The 19601-nt window shown below is 30.8% G+C and overlaps 2 protein-coding genes across 2 annotated transcripts; one reads left to right on the top strand and one right to left on the bottom strand.

Moving 5' to 3' along the window:
• Positions 1 to 473: 473 nt before the first annotated feature.
• On the bottom strand, positions 474 to 8020 carry LOC109811434 (uncharacterized). Its single transcript, XM_020375188.3, has 7 exons — positions 7779 to 8020; positions 7247 to 7303; positions 6552 to 6617; positions 6138 to 6472; positions 4025 to 4222; positions 2163 to 2378; positions 474 to 2043 (listed from the first exon to the last, which is right to left on the bottom strand). The coding sequence occupies exons 2-7, from the start codon at positions 7281 to 7283 to the stop codon at positions 1000 to 1002; spliced, it is 1896 nt and encodes a 631-aa protein (XP_020230777.1). The 5' UTR covers positions 7284 to 7303; positions 7779 to 8020; the 3' UTR covers positions 474 to 999.
• Positions 8021 to 14951: 6931 nt separating this feature from the next.
• Positions 14952 to 19580, top strand: LOC109811429 (UDP-URONIC ACID TRANSPORTER 1). Its single transcript, XM_020375184.3, has 5 exons — positions 14952 to 15362; positions 15494 to 15970; positions 16799 to 16902; positions 18320 to 18548; positions 19266 to 19580. The coding sequence occupies exons 1-5, from the start codon at positions 15282 to 15284 to the stop codon at positions 19410 to 19412; spliced, it is 1038 nt and encodes a 345-aa protein (XP_020230773.1). The 5' UTR covers positions 14952 to 15281; the 3' UTR covers positions 19413 to 19580.
• Positions 19581 to 19601: the final 21 nt, after the last annotated feature.

The raw sequence follows: 19601 nt of genomic DNA, 5'->3' as shown, positions 1-19601 counted from the left end.
TTTGAAACTTAACCAAAATTTCCTCCTGGTATAATGGTGTGCTAATGTTTTTGAATCAATAAAAAAATGTTGAGCAACTATCTTAATAATTTGGAGTCTTTTATTTTATATGAATTCTAGCATATAAAAAGCAAACGTTCAATTAACATTTATTGGTGCATAGTTTAATTGTAATATTTCTAAACTCGATGAACTATGATTGAATAGTTTAATCTAATCTAATGAGAACGTAAATGATTAGCAAATGTTCCTACTAAAAAAAAAACAATTTTACCATGCATGTACGAGTACCGTATAATTCTACATTATTTTATTGAGATATAAGAAGTTAAAGTAATTTTAAAGAATTCTATTATGACTTATATTTAAAATTTTAAAAATAGTTATTAAAAAAAATCAGTTGTGAAAATTTATTAATTTTCCTAATGAATTCAAGAGAAGGAAAACAATATTTGAATAAATGGAAAAAAAAATGGCAAATATAAAAATTACAAATATTATTTATTGATTCTAAGTTCTTACAATATTAAAACAAATAAATGACATTAAATAATAGTAAATAAATATAGGTGTGCAGATTATTGAACAATAATGCAGAAGACCTTGAAACATGTTATAACATGCAATACTAATACCCTTAAAAAAGGGGTAAATTGGAGAGAACGACAGCATAAAACTGAATATTCACACAAAAACGCCACCAAATTTGTTAATGTTGTAACCCGCGCTTCATATTTAACAAATTGATTGATCAATCTCAGCAAAGTTCGTAGTCTCCTATGAGGTCACAATGACTAACCAGTTGCACTTGCAAGGAAGGAAATCTATACTTCCTTTCATTTACAAAATTCTATCTATAGGCTGTACAATATCCTGTCACAAAATCCATTTTTGTTTGCCTGTGTATCTCTCATTCATAACTACGTCAGAATCCTATACCAAATTCCAGGATAACCAACCCAAAAATAGCATGGCAGAAATGGGTTACCACCATTAAGTTCAGCATCTACTGAGTCGCTGAAATAATTGACCGACCAAAGCTTCTTTTCGAAGCTTATAGTACTTAGTCACATTGTATTTTTTTGCCAGGGCCCTCAAATCAGTCAATGTCATGCTCTTCAAGTTAGTATTAGGCAGCAATGATGAGGTCTCATTATGAGAATCCACCAAGGAATGTGACTTGCTAGAGTGAAGATCTACCTGGCTTCCCATGTCCAAGTTATGGGTTGAATTTTGTATGTCCACAGTGATCGGCAACTTCGAAACTTTTCTTTTCTTTTGTAGTTCAGAAAATTTGCTATCATATAAAACAATAGCACGACCTTCAATTTCATCCTTGTCAGGTTGTACTGCCCTTCTAGTATTAATCTTCCGGTTCATGGACTTATTTAAAATGGCAACATCAGTACAGGGTTTACGTTTTCGCTGCCTCTTAGTTGATACAATTATGGATGTACTTGGAATAACTTCTGTATAACTGTCATGTGATTCTCTGGAAGAAAATGCCTCTAGTTCCAGTTTCTGCTTTTCCTGAGCTTTTAGTTTTGAATGGAAACTCATATTGGACTTGCTGAGGTTAGCAGCAATTTGGGATTTAAGGTCTTGCGCTTGTTTTTCTTCATCTATCAGCTGTAACCCAGTATACAGGGCACTCTTGGTTTGCATCCCTAGCAGTGAAATCAATGCAGAATTTTCAGCATGAATGACGGTCGAGTTTTCAACTTGTCCAGAATTATTACCATTACTTCCTTTAAAGGAGCAAAATTCGGTGTCAGCATTTATTTGAGGATAAACAACTTGTAGAGGTAAATTCAGAGAGTTTGAATCTTCATCTGGAGAAACCTTGGATTCTTTCCTGCAAGCTCTTCGTGCAGTTTTTGGGGCAATATCACGTAGCTCTTTGTCTAGATCTGATTTTCCACTTTTTCGTTGCTGTGAAGAACCTAATCTGGAATGAAGACACTTTTTCCTCCCCTTGACGCCAATTGCAGGTCTAAAATCACCTGAGCTAACATCTTTTTCTTTGACAAATTCATTTTCTTTCTGCACAATTAAAGAAAAAATAATGCACTAAAAACCTTTTTAAAATTGAAGTAAAATAGTGACTGCTACATCCAAGAAGTTTAAATTGATTAAAAGAGAAACAACAGATCTTCTTGCACCTTGACTTCACTTGGAATATTTCCATTGTCATTGGCGGAAAACAAATCAAAGATTTGACCTCTATCTGTATTAATGTGTTGGCTTCTTCCGGCTTCTTCATTTCCAATAACTTTATTATCAGATGTTTCTGATAATTTCATCCCATCAGAGTGATCAGTTGCACAGATGATATCCCCCAAATTGGGACTTCTCGCAAGAGATTTTTCAGGTAATTCCTTGAAAGAAAAGAATCTAATCAGGATTTTAAGCAGGTCCGTTGGCTGAGACAATTTTCACCGGGGATTCGGGGATTCGAGGCATTATTATGTACAACATTAAGGCTGAAATATAATTGAAATCGAGGTAGATATGAACCAGTCCTCCCTACTAAAGATATCGCCCTTGGGCTTGGCTTCAAATTTTTATCATGCATATATATATATATATATATATATGGTTGCCAAGGTCAGACCTTCACACACCCACGAAAAAAAAACTGTAAAATAAAACAATACAGATTGTTATTGGAAGCTCAATTTTACGGGGACTAACTCTCTTTTTACTTAGGTCTCAATGCCAAACAAAGGTTCGCTCTGTCAGGAACTAGTATGTGAATCCTTTCTTAAATTTTAATTCAAAGTTCAAGCTCAATATAAGAGCTTTAAAAATAAAAAACTGTTCGACAGTTATAGCTTAAAAGCTCCTATAAAACTAAACTTTATTTCTTTGTCCCATGTTGATTAGTATAAGATGAGAGGAAGGAGGAGGCTAAAGTGTGCAACGTACATTTAGAAGCTACTTCAGTTAACTATTTATTAGAGATACTTATCCCCTTTTTTTTCTTATAAAAAATCAAAGTCCTCGAGTTTTCAAGAGTTTTTCTCTAAATGTGTTTGGCCTAGCTTCACCTTTTAAAGAGAAGATTTAAGAAAATAATAACAAAAAAGAAACTGGGCCAAACATTACTTAAATGGGTAATTGATCCTGATATTTGGTACCGTATAATTGACAGGCACAACATGGTGCATCTAAAAAAAATATGACTTGTTTTTTACTTTCTTCCTCGAAATCCATCTGAATTAAGACTACCAATATTCTCTCTTCTGTGGGTGGCCCAGTTACAAGGTCAGGAAATTTGGGGGTGGAAGTTTGATTTTGTTTGAAGTCTGCTGTCATTAATAATCTCAAGGGTCAACATTGGCCAAAAATCAGTTAAGGACGATTGACTTGAAACTGACAATAATAATAACAGGTAGGACTGTAGGAGATTTGGGCAAGCACAGACCCATGTGCATATCTAACTTTGTATTTGGTATGTACTCATCACAACTTTCAAGACACCTCAATGGAGAAGCTTGTTCTTGTTGCTTTGAGTCAAACTGGAGTTTGAGCATTTCAAATGTAAAAACAAACACACTATTGTGGGCTTATTTGTAAATGGCTTGTTCCCAAATCGTCAATTGGATATAGCCAACCCTCAATCTTAAATACAATAGCTAGTGGCAAATCTCCGCTGTGTTTTCAAATATAATATCCATTGCCTGAATCATGGCTTTATATGGGCTAGAGAGACAGAAAATTACTGCACACTTATGTTGAACTTGTACGATTTAAAGCAATTGCATATGCAGCAAGTAGTCATGCCAAGCAATCATCACACAAACAGATAAAGTAAGCATGACTGCATGAGTTTTAAATGAGTCTTAATATTACAGATTCCAGAGGCTAACAAAATTTGGAAAGAAACATTGATGTAGCAATAAACTATTTTGAAAAATGTGCTCACCCCAAGCATTATAATTTGTAGTACATTAAGACATGCAGGAATAGAAAATAAGTGCTTTTTTAAAATAAAAAAATACAGTAACAGGGCTTTCTCTACCTCAATCTTTTCAGGATTATCTGATCTCTTTTCATGAAGCTCCAAAAGAAGTTCCAAGCTTTCAGAGCTTTCTGAGGTTCCATGGAGTTCTTTTTCTTCCTCCTTAATGATTACATTAGAATCAATGGTGCTAGAATCTTTGTCTAGTGCATGTTCAGTAACATTCACAATCGGACTTGAGATATCCATATCTAGATACTGCTTCAAATTGAAAAGGTAGGGGAAGAAAAACATACTAATTACATTCAAAACCAAGTTTCAACAGTTAAATACTGTACATCTAACTAATACTACCATCATAAGATACTCGAGCAACCAAGGAGATAGGAGTAAATATATGTGCTAAATGGAAAGCAAGGGATAGCTTAATATATACTATTGTCAACTTGTCATTATCTAGCACTTGCAGAACAGAGAAAGTCCATAGGTTAACCCTTAAATTAAAAAAAATAAATAAATAAAAATATAGATGTACAATTCATAAACTATTTTATAGTGCAGTAGTATAAACTATAATCAATAGTAGCATAAAAGTTACTTCCCCCTGCATAAATATTTGAATTATAGTAATTAAGGAATATATGTCAGTGTCTCATGCTTCCAAAGAGTCAACTTTTTTTAATCTTTCTTCAACCTTCACTTACAGCTCCTAAAAGAAGTTAAGAAGTGGATTTGCTTAGATGATACAAGGCACATAGACTTCAAAATTTCCTCTACTTTAATAACTATTTTGAAGCTTGTGTTTTTTATTAGACTCTAATAGACCAATTAAACACCAAATATTATATACAGAGACTAAACTTCTCGGCCTATTGAATTATCATAGGCATGGTTGTCAAAAACGAGTTTTAACTTGTAAAAACTACCGATTTTACAAGTCTGTACACCCCAACCTATTCAATTCGCATGCAAAATCATTTTCAAGTAAACTTGTGCAGACTCGAGAGAACTCGCCCAAACTCAGACAAAATTGCAAGGTTGCCATCATTGGGCGTGTCTACATGAGTCACTTAGAAAAGCCCCAAAACAACACCAATAACCCCCGTTTCAAATTAGGTTTTCTTTTCTTCCCACAATTCAGCTCAGCTGTTTCTCACAATCTCAAGTCTCAACTGCTGAACTCAAAACTTGCATCTCTGGTTTTGTTCGTCATGGCTTGCTCATGGCTATTTGTTCGTTGGGGTTGCGTCACCGATTTGTTCAATGGGGTAGCGTCTGCTCATTTGGGGGCTTGCTCATTGCTGGTCGGCGTCAGGGTCGTGTCCTTTGTGGCTTGCTTGTTGCTGGTTTGTTAGCAAGCATCTCTGTTCTCCAATCAGCAACCCCTGTTTCAGGTTGTTCCTGTCATGCAGTCGTGTTCCCGGATCCTCGTGAAGGTTCTTTCCCCTTTATTTTTCTCTCTTCTTCATGTCCAACTTTTTTTATTCAATCCAGACATTGTGTCCTGTTCCAGATATTGTGTCTTGTAGTTTTTTTTCCAATCAGGGAGTTATATATGTGGTTTAGGGTTTTATTCGATCGAGTTGAATAGTTTTTAATCCCAGATTTTTTTTTCCAGTTTTTTATTTGTTGTCATTTTAAGAACTATTGTCTTGTATGAAATTGTGCATGATTTGGTATTAAACATTGTTTCCTTATTATTGTGATTTGCTATTTTATGTTATTTATAAGTATTTTAATATGTTTTTCAAATTAAGTAAATTCTTACGAGTTTACGATTCAATTATATGGGGCCTCAACAAATTTACGTAAACTCTCAATTTTGAAAACCTTGATCATAGAGACTAAATTACTCTGGCACTGAATTCCTCTGATGAACAACAACCTAGATATAGATTCCATAAGGATTACAGTGCATTAAGCCTATTATTTATAAGTAATATCCCTTCTAGTTCCGTGCACTAAATTGCTAGTCACAATAAAGCTTTCAGCTATTAAAAGAAACAAGGAATCATAGATAACATATCGTTTAGCAGGGATAATATCAAAGACAAAAATGCCTAAAGTGGCTGGCAAATACAAAGTTAGCATGGTAAAACGGGTAAATGTAGCAGCCTCTTTTCAATCTTCAGAAACAAAAAATATATTTCAAAAGGGATTTCAAAAGCCAAACCTGGACAAGTACATCCCGACAGTAATCTCTCTGTAAAGCCTTCACTATTTCATGAAGTGTCTCAGCAGGTTCACTTTGCAGTAGCTGCTGCATCTCTGCATCATCAGCACGATCATTCTTCAAAGTGCTAACCGCCACATCAAGCCGGTTGATTCTCTCAGTGAGAGCACCACAGCATAAATCAGGCCATTTTTCATGCTCAGTGCAGGCCAATTCATTCTGAAGCAACAAGAGATCCTTTTCAAGTTCCTCAATCTCAGTATCCGCTTTGGTGATCAAAATTCTCAAAACCTGAACACAGGATTCCTCGTTCAAGGCATCCTCCTCTATCACATCTACAAATTTAACAAGACAGGGTAAAAACATACGGATAACACAAATGCAGCGCGAGTGAGAGAGTGAAACAATAATTACCGCGGCCACATCCAAAGTAGAAGTCACATTCAGGATGCTGTGACGAGTAATAACTACCACTCGCAACTGAGACAAGTACATAAATAAATTCCATGTCAAATTCAATATATCTTGTTTGGTTAAACTTCTTTATAATTAAGAGAAAAGAAAATAATAAGAAAAAAAATCAAGATACTCAAAAAATAAGTCTGGGTGAAATTACTTTCTTCAATAACTCTCTTATATATATTAAATTGTATTAATTCAACCAGTGAATTAAAACTTTTTAATTGAGAAATCAAGTCTACAAATTTTCATAAAATTTTGAAATCATTTAATGTTTCATTAAATAAATACATTATAATGTACTTCTTTTAAAAAATATAAGTGAATGTCAATAAGATTAGATAACTACAAATGTCTGATTTACATATTATATTTGCTGTGCATGATTACTAAAATTTAATAATTATACAGATTTATTGAAATCCTCGAGGAGTACTTTGATCCCTCATCACAGAACATAAATTAAACATTTTTCACAAGTCGACTTTAAGTTATTCATCTCAACTTTTTGGAGAAGTGGCGATAAAAATAAAAAAAGAATTCGAAGCAACCCACTAATGACTAAACGATTAACAAATTACTTCACACACAGATACAAGTATAAATTATTAACGAGAAGACAAATACTAGTACAGTGGAAATGGAGAAACCTTGCCCATACGACGAACTCCACAGATCCCAAGCCATGAACTGCAAGTAACTATATCCTGAAACGAAAATAATTTTTTTTTTTTAAATGGCGTGGCAAAGTGAAACCATGAAAGGCGACTCTTCCGAATATAACATGCAAGCAAAGAAATTGAAACGAACGAACATGAAGATGAAGATGAAGATGAAGAAGAACAAGTTGTTGGGTGCGAATGAGGGACGAAACGACAGGGCATTGCGTGTGAAACGACGGAGGTGAGAAGAGAAGAGAAGAGAAGAGAGAAAGGAAGGAAGAAAGGGGATTAAAAAGGTGGAATTAGTGCGCACCAACCTCATAGCATTAATTAACAATTAATGAAACGGAAGCATTAAGAATGACGGTCACATCAATCACAAACAAACACTTTCTCACTCGCAATCGCATCAACCGTAGCCATTAATTAAGGGAGAGTCATAAATGAAGCGCTGAGAGAAACAAGCATGCCAAAAAGGGGCAAAACCAAAACGAAACGAGGAAGCGCGTTTTGACTTCACCTTGAAATGAAAAATGGGCGCGCGAAACGCGAGCGAGCGAGTGCCTAGGGTTTCGCGATGTTGCGAAATTCAGAGCCTCGCAGCCAGAGAGAAAGAAGAAAGCGAAGAAGAGAGTGTGTCTCTCTCTCTGTGCAGCGAAAAGGCTGCAAGTGAAAATGAAAGCGGCGAGCGCGAGGGCACTGTGGTAAATTCCGTTCACCCATGTGGGCCCGGGCCCACGTGGGGCCCCATTTGACTGGGCTCGTTATGGGCCGTCGATTGTTTTCAGGTGCTATTTTTATCGGCCCACGCCAATCGGTGGCGCAATGGGACCCACACGTTTACTCTACTTTTCTGTTCATCCTTTATTATTTATTAAATTAAGAAACTATTTAATATTCTTAAAATTCGTGACACATGCATTTATTTATTTTTATTTTGTAGTAGTACTTTTATTTCGTAAAATGTCGAGAAGATTTGTAAGAATTTATGGAAGGATAGAGCTTTACTCGTGACCGATACTCGAAGAATTGCTCCATCATGTCGTTGTCTATGCCAACTATGGAACATTTTCTATTTTAAGTTGTTTATTATTTTAACATGTTAGGAAAGTATTAATTATTACTTCATTTTATTTTCATTTTTTAAATATTTTTTTGTCTCGATTTATTGTTGTATTAACTCTTTTTAATTTCTATAAATATATTATTACAAAAAAAATTGCATTCTAACACAATATTTTACATTATATTCTCTTCGGACTTAAATATAAAAAAAAATCTTATACATATTTTATCTAAATATAAATAAATTTAATTAATTTTATTATATTTAAGGTTAACATCTCTAAAATGCTCTTTGGTCATTTGAAATTTTTTTAATGACTATTTTTTATTTTTAATATAATTTGGAAGGGTAATTAGGAAAGAATTTTTTTAAGATTAATAAAATTAAATAATATTAATTAAATTTATTAATTAATAAGTACATGAACTAATTAATATTTCTTATAGTTGAGTGAGGAGGAGTCCTATAATAGTTATTGTATTTCTTCATTTTCTTTTATGAATGAAAACAAATTCTTCAAGATTCAATTGCATAATTTATGGGGAATAAAAAATTGGTTAATTTTATTATAGCATTATAAATGTATATTACGAACTCTAGTTTTTTATCATAAAATTAAAATAAGTTTTTTATCAAGATTAAGAAAAATTAGTTTTGTGGATTAAAAAAATAAATATATCTTAAAATTTTATTTCTTTACAAAACAACCTTTAAATTAATCATACACTTAATTTAAGTTTCTAAAAATTTTATTCCAAAAACAAAAATAAAAATAAAATTATTTATATTTTAAGATAGATGAATTCAATAAATTTTATTTAATTGTTGAGCTCAAAAAATATATTTAATAAGAATATATTTTAAAATAAAAAATTAAGGCTTATGAAAAATACCAAATCAATTTAAAATTTGAGTCTTGTAATAAGAACATAAGGTAGTAGTACTTTTTTCAAAACTATTCTAACATTAATCAAACACTTAGTTTATTGAATTCATGATTTTAAAAAGTGTTTCTTGTAAAAATAAAAAAGTAATTGTAAAAGGACATTTTAAATTAGTTTTTATAAAATTATTTAAAAAAATAGTTCTTATAAAAAGGACAAAAATAAATTTTGAATTTAGGTCTTTTAAAAATGATTGAATAGAATAAATATCTTTGGTTATTAATTTTAATGCTTTTAGAAGACGTTTAGTATACAAAATTTTTTCTTACATGATAATCATGAGTTATGAAAATCATAAATCCTGAAAATTATATTACTTTTTTTTTATTTGAAAAAAACTAATATTTAGGAATTATAAATAGTTGAAATCATGATTCTTATAAATTATTAAAATTGATTCAATTGATCATAAATATTTTTAAAAATATTTATAAATATTATATTGAAATCAAATTTTTTTTGTTACATTAAACAAGTAAATAAAGATAAGATGATATTTTATTTTTAATTAATCAAACGCAAAATAAAAAAATAAAAAAAAAAACTAACATTGTTAGTGTGCCAAATGCCTCCTTAAAAAATTTATTTATTTATTATTTCATAAAGATGCTTTCAAAAAAAAAATTAATCCAAACAAATTCTCCCTCCTATTCTAAACATAAGCAAATACAAATTTCATGATTATTGGTCTCAAACATAAACAAATCTTAATTAATTTCACTCTATTTAATATTATTACCTCCAAGATAATCTTTCATTTAGTTAAAATTGTATTTTCAAAGTTTCTTTTTATTATTGATATATAAATCTAAGAACAAATAATTTAGAAAAATAATTATATGAAATTGACAAAATTAAGTAATGTAAACTTTTCAATTAGCGTGAATTATTATTTTTAGTTATATTCATAATCGGAAGAGCAATATATACAAAATTTATAGTTGTAAAACAAGAAATTGATACAGTTTTCTTTGAGCAATGGAATAATTGTTTTGAAAATCTTTTAAAGAACCATGAAATTAAGATATTCCAATAATTATGCTCATAATTTTTAATTTTCACTATTTTCTAGTATTTAGATAGTGGTGAACTGGAATGAATTTTCCATAGAAAAAAACAAAAGACAGTACACAGTAGTAATGAACAGTAGATATCATTATCACAGTGATGGTAATTAATTTTTCTGAAAAAAACAAAAACACATAAAGTATTTAAAGATACACAATAGAACAGCAGAAAGTAGAGATAAGTTAAAATTTGTGGAGTTTCTGATATTTTACTTTCCCTTTCATGATTTCATCTTCCAATGTTGTTCCCACCCACCATTATCCTTTGTCTTGATTCCCCTATCATTTTAAGTACGAGACATGTTTAATGTTGTCACTCTGAAAAACTAAACCACAAGACAAGGAACCCCAACCACTCTGCACTCTGTAATTTGTCACATGCACCTCTTCTCTTCTTTTGGTGATTCTCTGCGACTGCAACACACATGCACTTCCAATTTCGAACCCTATCTTGAATTTGGCAATTCCATCCTGTTACCCATTTTTCCATTCCTTGCAATTCGGGTAATTTCCAATTCCAATTTTTGTTTTGACTCTACTATTAAAGTTAACCACGTTCCATTTTTATAGAAACATACCATTGAAGAGATGAGAAATTACAACAAGTTGTGGAATACATTATTATCATCATGTGGTTTGAACTTTGAATGATGCAAGGTTGTGTAGGGCATTAGGTCAATTAAACGGTTGCTTAAGGTTTAGATACTCAAGGTTAAATACAAAAAATATATATATATATATAACAATTATTCTTTATTTATTGTTAATTTAAGTTTTAAATAATATTTTATTAAGATTTTTTTATCTTGGAATTAATTTGTTATCAGCATAATAATTATCTGTTCTTAGTTTTACATCTAATTTATCGTTATAATTTTTCACTCAATTATATTTTTATCCCTGTGGTTTATTGATCATAAGCATTATTTTGATCTCTTTAATTTTACTTGTTTATTGTTTATATTAAGATTCCATATTTTTAATATTAATGAAATTTAGAGGATATTTAGTATATGATGATTTTTTTCATAAAAATCATGATTCTTAAAAATGAGGAAAATATATTATTTGATTAGTAATAAATATTTATGAGAATATGTATAAATGTTACTAAGGAATCAATTATTTTTACTATATTAAATAAACAAATAAAAATAATATTATCATAACAATAACAACAAAAAATTACCTCAAGAAATTTAGTTTTTCACCTTGAAATTATTTTTGTAAAAATCTATGCAAAAATCATTATTGAGAAACAATGTTTCTTAGAAATTTTATTTTTTAAATAATAAATTAAATGCAAAAAATTAACATTCTTAATGTTAGATTTTTGAGAAATTAAAATTTTTTGTGTACTAAATAGCTCTTTAATGTTATTAATAATACTTCCATAATTTATTATTGTTTTGTTTGGATAGGGGATGAATTTGAAGGAATAGGAAAAGAAAAGTTGAGAAATAATGTGGTAGGAAATATACATTAAATAGAAGTAGTATATTTGAAACTACTAGGATAAGCCACTAACAAAATTAATGTGAAATCTCCCATTGAGGTCTTAGCTAGAATAACATTGGAACAACTTTATAGGTCTAGGTAGTTGGTCCAACCTCAGCTGGCCCACATCCGTTTTATATCCAAATTAATGGATACAATATTTATTGAACTTGAAACAGGCCCACATTTTTTCACATTGGATCATACACTATATTTGGGTCTTTCAAGTTTTGGTGGTCTCGGGATCTTGTGGTTACACAACTAACATCAATGCAAAATTACTATTTACTAGTCAATTCACATGGTCTTAATCTTGCTTGCACTAATGCTTATAGAAGAGTTGTGTGTGAAATTGTAATAAGTTAATAAAAGAATATATATATTTAAATTAATTGACTTGATTACAAAATTGTCAAAATTTAAGGGCTTAATTATGAAAGTAATTCTATCTTACTTAAAATTATGTAGACATAAATTAATTGAGTCCTTGATTTTCTACTATTTTATAACTGATTTACTGAAAACAGTTTACGTCAACTTAAATTGTTAGAAAATAGCAATTGTGGCGATTTTAATAACTCATTTACAGATATTATAGAAAATGAATGACTCAATTAAAAATTTGTATACTTTAGAAATGTAATTAAAAATTCGTAAAATTATCATGACCTACTAACGTATCAAACTAAAACAAAAAAAAAATGTTATGATATCTCTGGTACAAATACAAGAAACAATTTGAAAATAAGATGAAAGTTTTGTAGTTAAAAAATAAAAACAGAAAATAAAAATACAAGCTAATGTACCTAAGATTTTCACACTTTTTGATAAATATATTGGATTAAGATTTTAAAGAATTTTAAAATATTTTTAATTATAAAAAAAGTAGTGACATTCAATAAAAAAAATTAATATAAAAAATTTATATGGTAGTCAATTAAGATAATCTAATTGTTTTAAAAAAATATATTAGAATTTAGTGATATTCAATTAAAACAATTAAAATTTTTTAGAAATATATCGGAATTTAGTAGTATTTAATTAAGTGTTTTTACTTTAAAAAAGTCTGTTAATATTAAAAAAAATTAATAAATTATTTTGAATGATGAATTTTGTAAGATTTTTTAGTAAAATTTACATATAATTCACTCATTCAACAATCTCAATCTTTTTTAATTTTGTAAGACTTTTTTCCTTCAATTTTTTTTTCTCTCTCTAAAGGCTTCTCTCTTGCCTTTATTATTTCTTTCACTCTCTCCTATCTCTCTCTTAATATTTATTTTTAATATTAAATTTTTTTAAATTATTATTAAATTATTAAATATTATCAATTATTAAATTTGGCTTGACCTAGCAGACAAACAAATTTAGATCAACCCATTAGATTTGGTCAAATTTAACAATTTTTATTAGTTAACAAATATTATAAATTTGAACATATTATTTAAATTTAATAGCATGAATAAGAAAAGAATATTATATGTAAAAGAATGTTACTATGAAAATAGAATCAATTATTTATTAAAGATTAAAAAATTGTATTAATTTGATTTTTCTTTATTCAAACCTTATCAATTATATTATTTTTTATTACTTGTATCGCTTTTTAAAAATTTATACTGTATTTTGAAATATTACAAATTCCTTAAAATCTTATATATTCTTATTATATAAATCAATACAAAATATTGATTATAAAAGTTATTTTTAAAAAAACTTCTTAAAAGTTATTATATTTAAAAAATAATAATTAAACGTCATTGCATTCTTTCAAAATCTTTAAAAAAATTACAATTTTTTTTACTAAAATAATTTTATAAAATCTCAATCAAATACATCTCTTTAAATTTGTAATTACCTTACAAAAAGGGAAAATAATTTTTATTTTATGAGCAATTACTCATGAATAGTTCCAAAATAAAACTAAAAAATGAAGAAAAAATACATACATTTAGTTTCACTTAAAAGAAAATTACATAGTTGTAAAATAAATAAATAAGAGACGAAATGATTCATATAAAAAGAAACAACAAAATATTATTTAAAATAAACAATATAAAATAACATATATCTATGCCATTATACGAACAAACCTTTTAAATAATCTTTTGTCATTTGTTTTTATATGAATCATTTTGTCTCTTATTTATCTTTATAGGAGTTATACCTTGTTTTAAAAGATATTGTATGTATATTTGGTACAAAAAATTCTTATATGAAAAATAAAAAGGGTCTTTGTTGATCCAATCTCGTAGCATGAGTGTCGGTGGTGAGAAATCAAAGTTGGCTTGGAAGAGTTGGCGTTTGAAACACAAATCAAAGAAAGATGAGGTTATACGACAAGTGTTCAGATCTTTGTCGTTTTGTTTCCAACGTGTCGTCTTGCACCGCTTTTATCATTTGCATCGAAACGGATCTCATTTCCCATAAACTTTAGTCTTTATTATTTCACCCTTTTATTTAGCCTAATTATTAAATCTCTCATTATTAGCCCCACAACAAACAAAAACACCCCAAAAATCAGGATTAGTTTACTCCAATCCTAACATTAAGGGAAAATTTTGGGTGGTGGAAGGACCACGGATATGATGTGTGGGACACCCCTTTTCAATTTCAATCAAAAATAGGTTCTCTCAAAATGATACTAACTTGCTTTATGTTTTAAATGATTTGGAATTCAATTCTATTACCCAAAAAAAATCTTCACAATAACATCCCCATCTAGCCCGAGAGTGAAAGAATTCCTACACTTGTATACCAAAAACAATTTGTAAAAGTTTTTATATTATTAATCAATTAAAAGTTTTTCTTTTATAATTTTTTTTAAGACAATCAGTATAAAAATAGGCAATGTTAATCAACTGGGCAGAAACTTTATTTATTTTTGTAAATTACAATATTTCTATACGAAAGTTGATGACTAATCTAACTAAATATTTTAAAAAATTAAAATTATTTACTAATCAGTAATCATATCACAGTTCGTTGATATGAAACCTTTTGATTATATACATATGATCATTTATGATAAAGTGATGATATATTTTTTAACACATCATTTTATTATAAAAAAAAAAGACAAAATGTGTTTATTTCAAAAGGTTTTGGATGATCGGTTAGTAAATTGTGAGCACAATGATCGGTTAAGAGAGAATGGTGTTAGTCCTTGAAGCATAACATTTATGGATGCTACCTTGAAAATGTCAACAGAAAACTTTCTATAAATATTCCTTCCTCTAAATCGGTACTACTTGATTAGCAATAGCATCGACAAAACCTGACTCAAATCCATTCCACAAGCTTTCAACCAACGTTCATCACCATCACCAATGCTGAATGCCATGACAGAGAACAATTAAAAATTTAAGACCCCATTGTGTATACATATAGATAGTCCCCAAACAAAAGCAGGGTGTGCCCCATCTCCAACGTACCAACAAAAAGTTTCAATGAGCACACATGGTTCTTACGGCATGAGATCCAAAGCATCCTTTGAAAGTGAAGCCAAGGCCACAGTGAAAGAAAGTGGGGTAAGTGCATATAACAAAGCATAAAACAAACAGAAAAAGGTTGGGGGGGAAAAAACATTTTTTAATTTTAATTTTATTTTTAATTTTGGGAGTGTAATGATTAGAGGCTGATGTGAAAAATGGAAATCCAGGGTGGGGGTGGAGGCAAGAGTGGAAAGACCATGTCCATCAACAGCAAGGAGAATCTGTTCATATGTTTTCTGGTTACACTTTGGTACTCATCAAACATTGGTGTGATTCTTCTGAACAAGTATCTGCTTTCAAACTATGGGTTCAAGTTCCCCATCTTCCTCACAATGTGCCACATGTCAGCCTGTGCTGTTCTCAGCTATGTGTCCATCGTGTTCTTCAAGGTGGTGCCTCAGCAGATGATAAAATCAAGGTCTCAGTTCATGAAGATTGCAACTTTGAGCCTTGTGTTCTGTGCCTCTGTGGTGGGTGGCAACGTCTCCCTCAGGTACCTAGCTGTGTCATTCAACCAAGCAGTTGGGGCAACCACTCCTTTCTTCACTGCTGTCTTTGCCTATTTGGCCACCCTTAAGAGAGAGGCTTGGGTTACCTATGCTGCCCTTGTTCCTGTTGTTGCTGGGGTTGTCATTGCAAGTGGGGTATGTTTTGTTTTGTTCCCTATAATCGTAGAACTTGTCTTTCAATTGATTTATTTTGAATGTTGTGAATTGTCATGGATGTGTTTGTGTGTGTTAGGCTTGATTCATTCATATTGATGTGTAACCTGTGAAGGGTGTTTGTGTGACTGTAGAGGCACGTAGTGTTTTGATTAACATGTCAATGCTGCATCATGGTTACTCCAGATCTGGAGTGATGTTGGACAGATGAGGTGGTGGTTGTTTGTGAGATTTAGTTGATCTGTGATTGTTTGAAAACTACGAGGGATTTTGACTTTGATGAAGTGCAACCTGCTTGGAGGTTAATGAGATCTCAACTTTTCAAGAACTGTAAAACCGCAACAGTTAGAGGTTTTTTAATTTTTAACCCACTTTTTTCTTTCCAACACGAAATAGATGTGGAAAATTTTCAAGAGAATGATGCTTCTTGACATTATTCTCTGTTGTCGTCTTCTTTTTTGGATCTGTACAGTTCTAATTTATTAGCTGATATCAGATAGCCAGATTTTTGGCTGTTTTTAAATCAACTAGCGTTGAAGTTACGTAACTTGTCATTTTATTTCATCTAATCATGCTATATATATATGATTATGATACCTCCCCCAAGGCTTGTCAAGAATTAGGCTCTTAATAGTTATCTAATTATCAACTTTTGTGGCATTCTGTGTATTGCACACTACGATATAATTTGTTAATTTGTTATATGACTGACTAGAAATAGTAGTTTCTTTGGACCTGCGTGGTGCATATTTCCTTTCTGTTTACTCATTTTGGTTCTGTAGAGCTACAAGATTTTCTTGGTGATTGCAGGGCGAGCCAGGGTTTCACTTATTTGGATTCATTATGTGCCTAAGTGCCACTGCCGCTAGAGCTTTCAAGTCTGTCCTTCAGAGCATTTTACTTTCTTCTGAAGGGTAAAGATATTTTACACTTTCTAGGATTTCTCTATTAATCTAACTTCAAGGGCTATCCAGCTAAAAAAATTATCTAAGATTACTGAAATCTGCAATCTAATATGGTTCCCCTCACCTTATGTATTTCTAACCAAAACCTGTTCATTAATAGGAAAAAAATCAGGATATTTCAGGAATTTTTTATATATATTAATAGGAGCATTAAGGCTGTCTTAACTTACTTTTCTTAGGAAAAAAATCATTTAAGGATATTTCAGGAAGTTGTTTAACTGTACTGTGTGTGAAAGATATGATATCATGATGACTCATAAAACATCCAATAGTATATCTTTTTTGAATAAAAAGCAGGAAAGTGATATCAATGTTGTCATAGGTAAAAACATACTTCAATCAAGGTATTTGCAACTAATGAACTTTTCAAGAGGTCTGCTGTAATGGATAAGTAGCCAAGGTTGTGGAGTGCCTAGGTACCTAAATCATATTTGCTGAAGATATCAAGTCATTGTGAATTGTGGATTCAAAAACATATGTTTTAGAATGATATGATATTGCTTTAATGGCCAAATTTATTCTTTAGCCCTTTATTGGTATTGTTGGTTTATTACTGTCCAATTGAAAGTTGTGTCGCTGATATTGCTTACTCAAGTTTAACATTTGATAGTAGCTAACCCGTTCCTTCAATCTCATTCATGGTATGCGAGAAAAAGGAAAACTTTTATGAATTCACTTCTTTCACCAAAAATCATTTGCTAGAAAAAGACACTCTTTTCCAACCCAACAAATAATTAATTTTTGCTAAAAGTTTTGGGCTAACATCATGTTACTTTTCGGTGGTTTAGTTACTTAACCAATGAAAGTTCCTATACTATTTGCATTGAAATACAAAAGGAGTAGTTGTGAAAGAACTTATGGTGTGACTAAAACTCTCATTTGTAATCTTAGACATAGTGCACTTCTGCTCTTGCCTTTCACTATAGTGAAACTGCTACTTCCCAAGAGTCCTTAAACCTATATCATGATTCATAACATTTCTCACGAGTTGTCCAAATGAATTGATTCTATATTATGTAAGGATTAGTCCCTAACTTTATTGTAAACATACATTCTTATGTATTTACTTATTCAAGTACAACAGGGTGACTAGGTCGCATACATCAGACTACCTGTTTCTCTTTTCAAACTCTGGCTAAATTATTTTATTCGAATTAAAAAACACAACTTAAGATACATTTTTCATTTTCTTCTGCAATTAGTACTGGAAATTTTTATGTTCCTCCAAATTATCAGTATTAGCATGACAATGACCAGGATTCTTGAGGTTCCTACTCCCCATAATTTCTTGGTAAACCAAAATTGCATAAGCCTTTTTTAGCTGTTACAAAATGCTTATAGTGTTGCATCCACTTCAACTTAACAGGGAGAAGTTGAATTCAATGAATTTGCTCCTGTATATGTCTCCAATCGCGGTCCTAGTTTTGTTGCCTGCAGCACTAATCATGGAGCCAAATGTCGTAGATGTCACATTGACGCTTGCAAAGGACAATAAATCCATGGGGCTACTTCTTTTGCTCAACTCAATTACAGCATATGCAGCAAACTTAACAAACTTCCTGGTGACTAAACATACTAGTGCTCTGACACTCCAGGTTTGCCTCTTTTTCACTGCTATAAATTATGAAAAATATTTGGCTAAGAGCTAATAAGAGAAGAACTAAGACTAAGGTTCTTTTAATCATTAGAACAATGAATGAAAAATTGAAAAAGACTTCTAACTATATTTTACACAAGGATATTAGATGCTTAAACTTTGAAAAGAAATGTTTGGACTCTGGAAGATTAACAAATTGCATTAGTCACGATTAGCCGACAGGCCCGACACATTCCTCTCTATAGGATGTTTTGATAAAATCTTTGTGCACATGTTTTCTTTGATTATTTTACAGTACTTTATGCTTAATGTTTTATAGAAACTTCTATTCATTCTAATTTTCTTCTGCAATAGTTTTGTAGTTTTGTGCAATGCACACGTTTGTATGCTAGTGTTTCTTGAAGGAGCCAAAAAAACACTTGATGCTAACACATAAATGTTTAAACATTGATCAGTAGATGAAACTTCTTTTAGTTTCTCCAAATACATTGTTTCTCTTTTATTTGTTTCCTTTTGAAGAACTTTACTGAACCGTTCTACTGATGACATGATCAAGATTCCCTCAAATCCTTTTAATTATTTGATTGTGCAAGTTACTTCTTGGGGAACCAGACCCAAAATCACATTAACCATTCATGTCAAGGTTATCTTATTGCAAACTTGTTTTGTTATTTCATGCAACTCATACACTGAATTCCCTCTAAAATTTAACCAGGTATTAGGCAATGCGAAAGGTGCGGTAGCTGTTGTAATCTCAATACTATTATTCAGAAATCCTGTCACTGTTGTTGGCATGGGTGGCTATACAATTACTGTAATGGGAGTTGCTGCATATGGAGAAACAAAAAGGAGGTTTAGATGAACAGTCTCTTAACATTCACCGATTGTCTTATTCGTGTATTTTATTGTAGTTTATTTATATGAACAAGATTCTTTGTAACGTGACTAGGAGTAGAGGGAAGTGATTTTATGTTATTCTGTTGTATCTACCACATAAATATTTATTCATCACTCGTACATTTTGTCCTCAGTAAGCGTGCCAATTTTGTTT

This window comes from Cajanus cajan, chromosome 6, assembly GCF_000230855.2.
Source record: "Cajanus cajan strain Asha chromosome 6, NIPB_CcT2T_4, whole genome shotgun sequence".
Taxonomy (NCBI): Eukaryota; Viridiplantae; Streptophyta; class Magnoliopsida; order Fabales; family Fabaceae; genus Cajanus; species Cajanus cajan.
The sequence above is the reverse complement of the archived record's forward strand: the minus strand, read 5'-3'. Positions and strand labels throughout refer to the sequence as shown.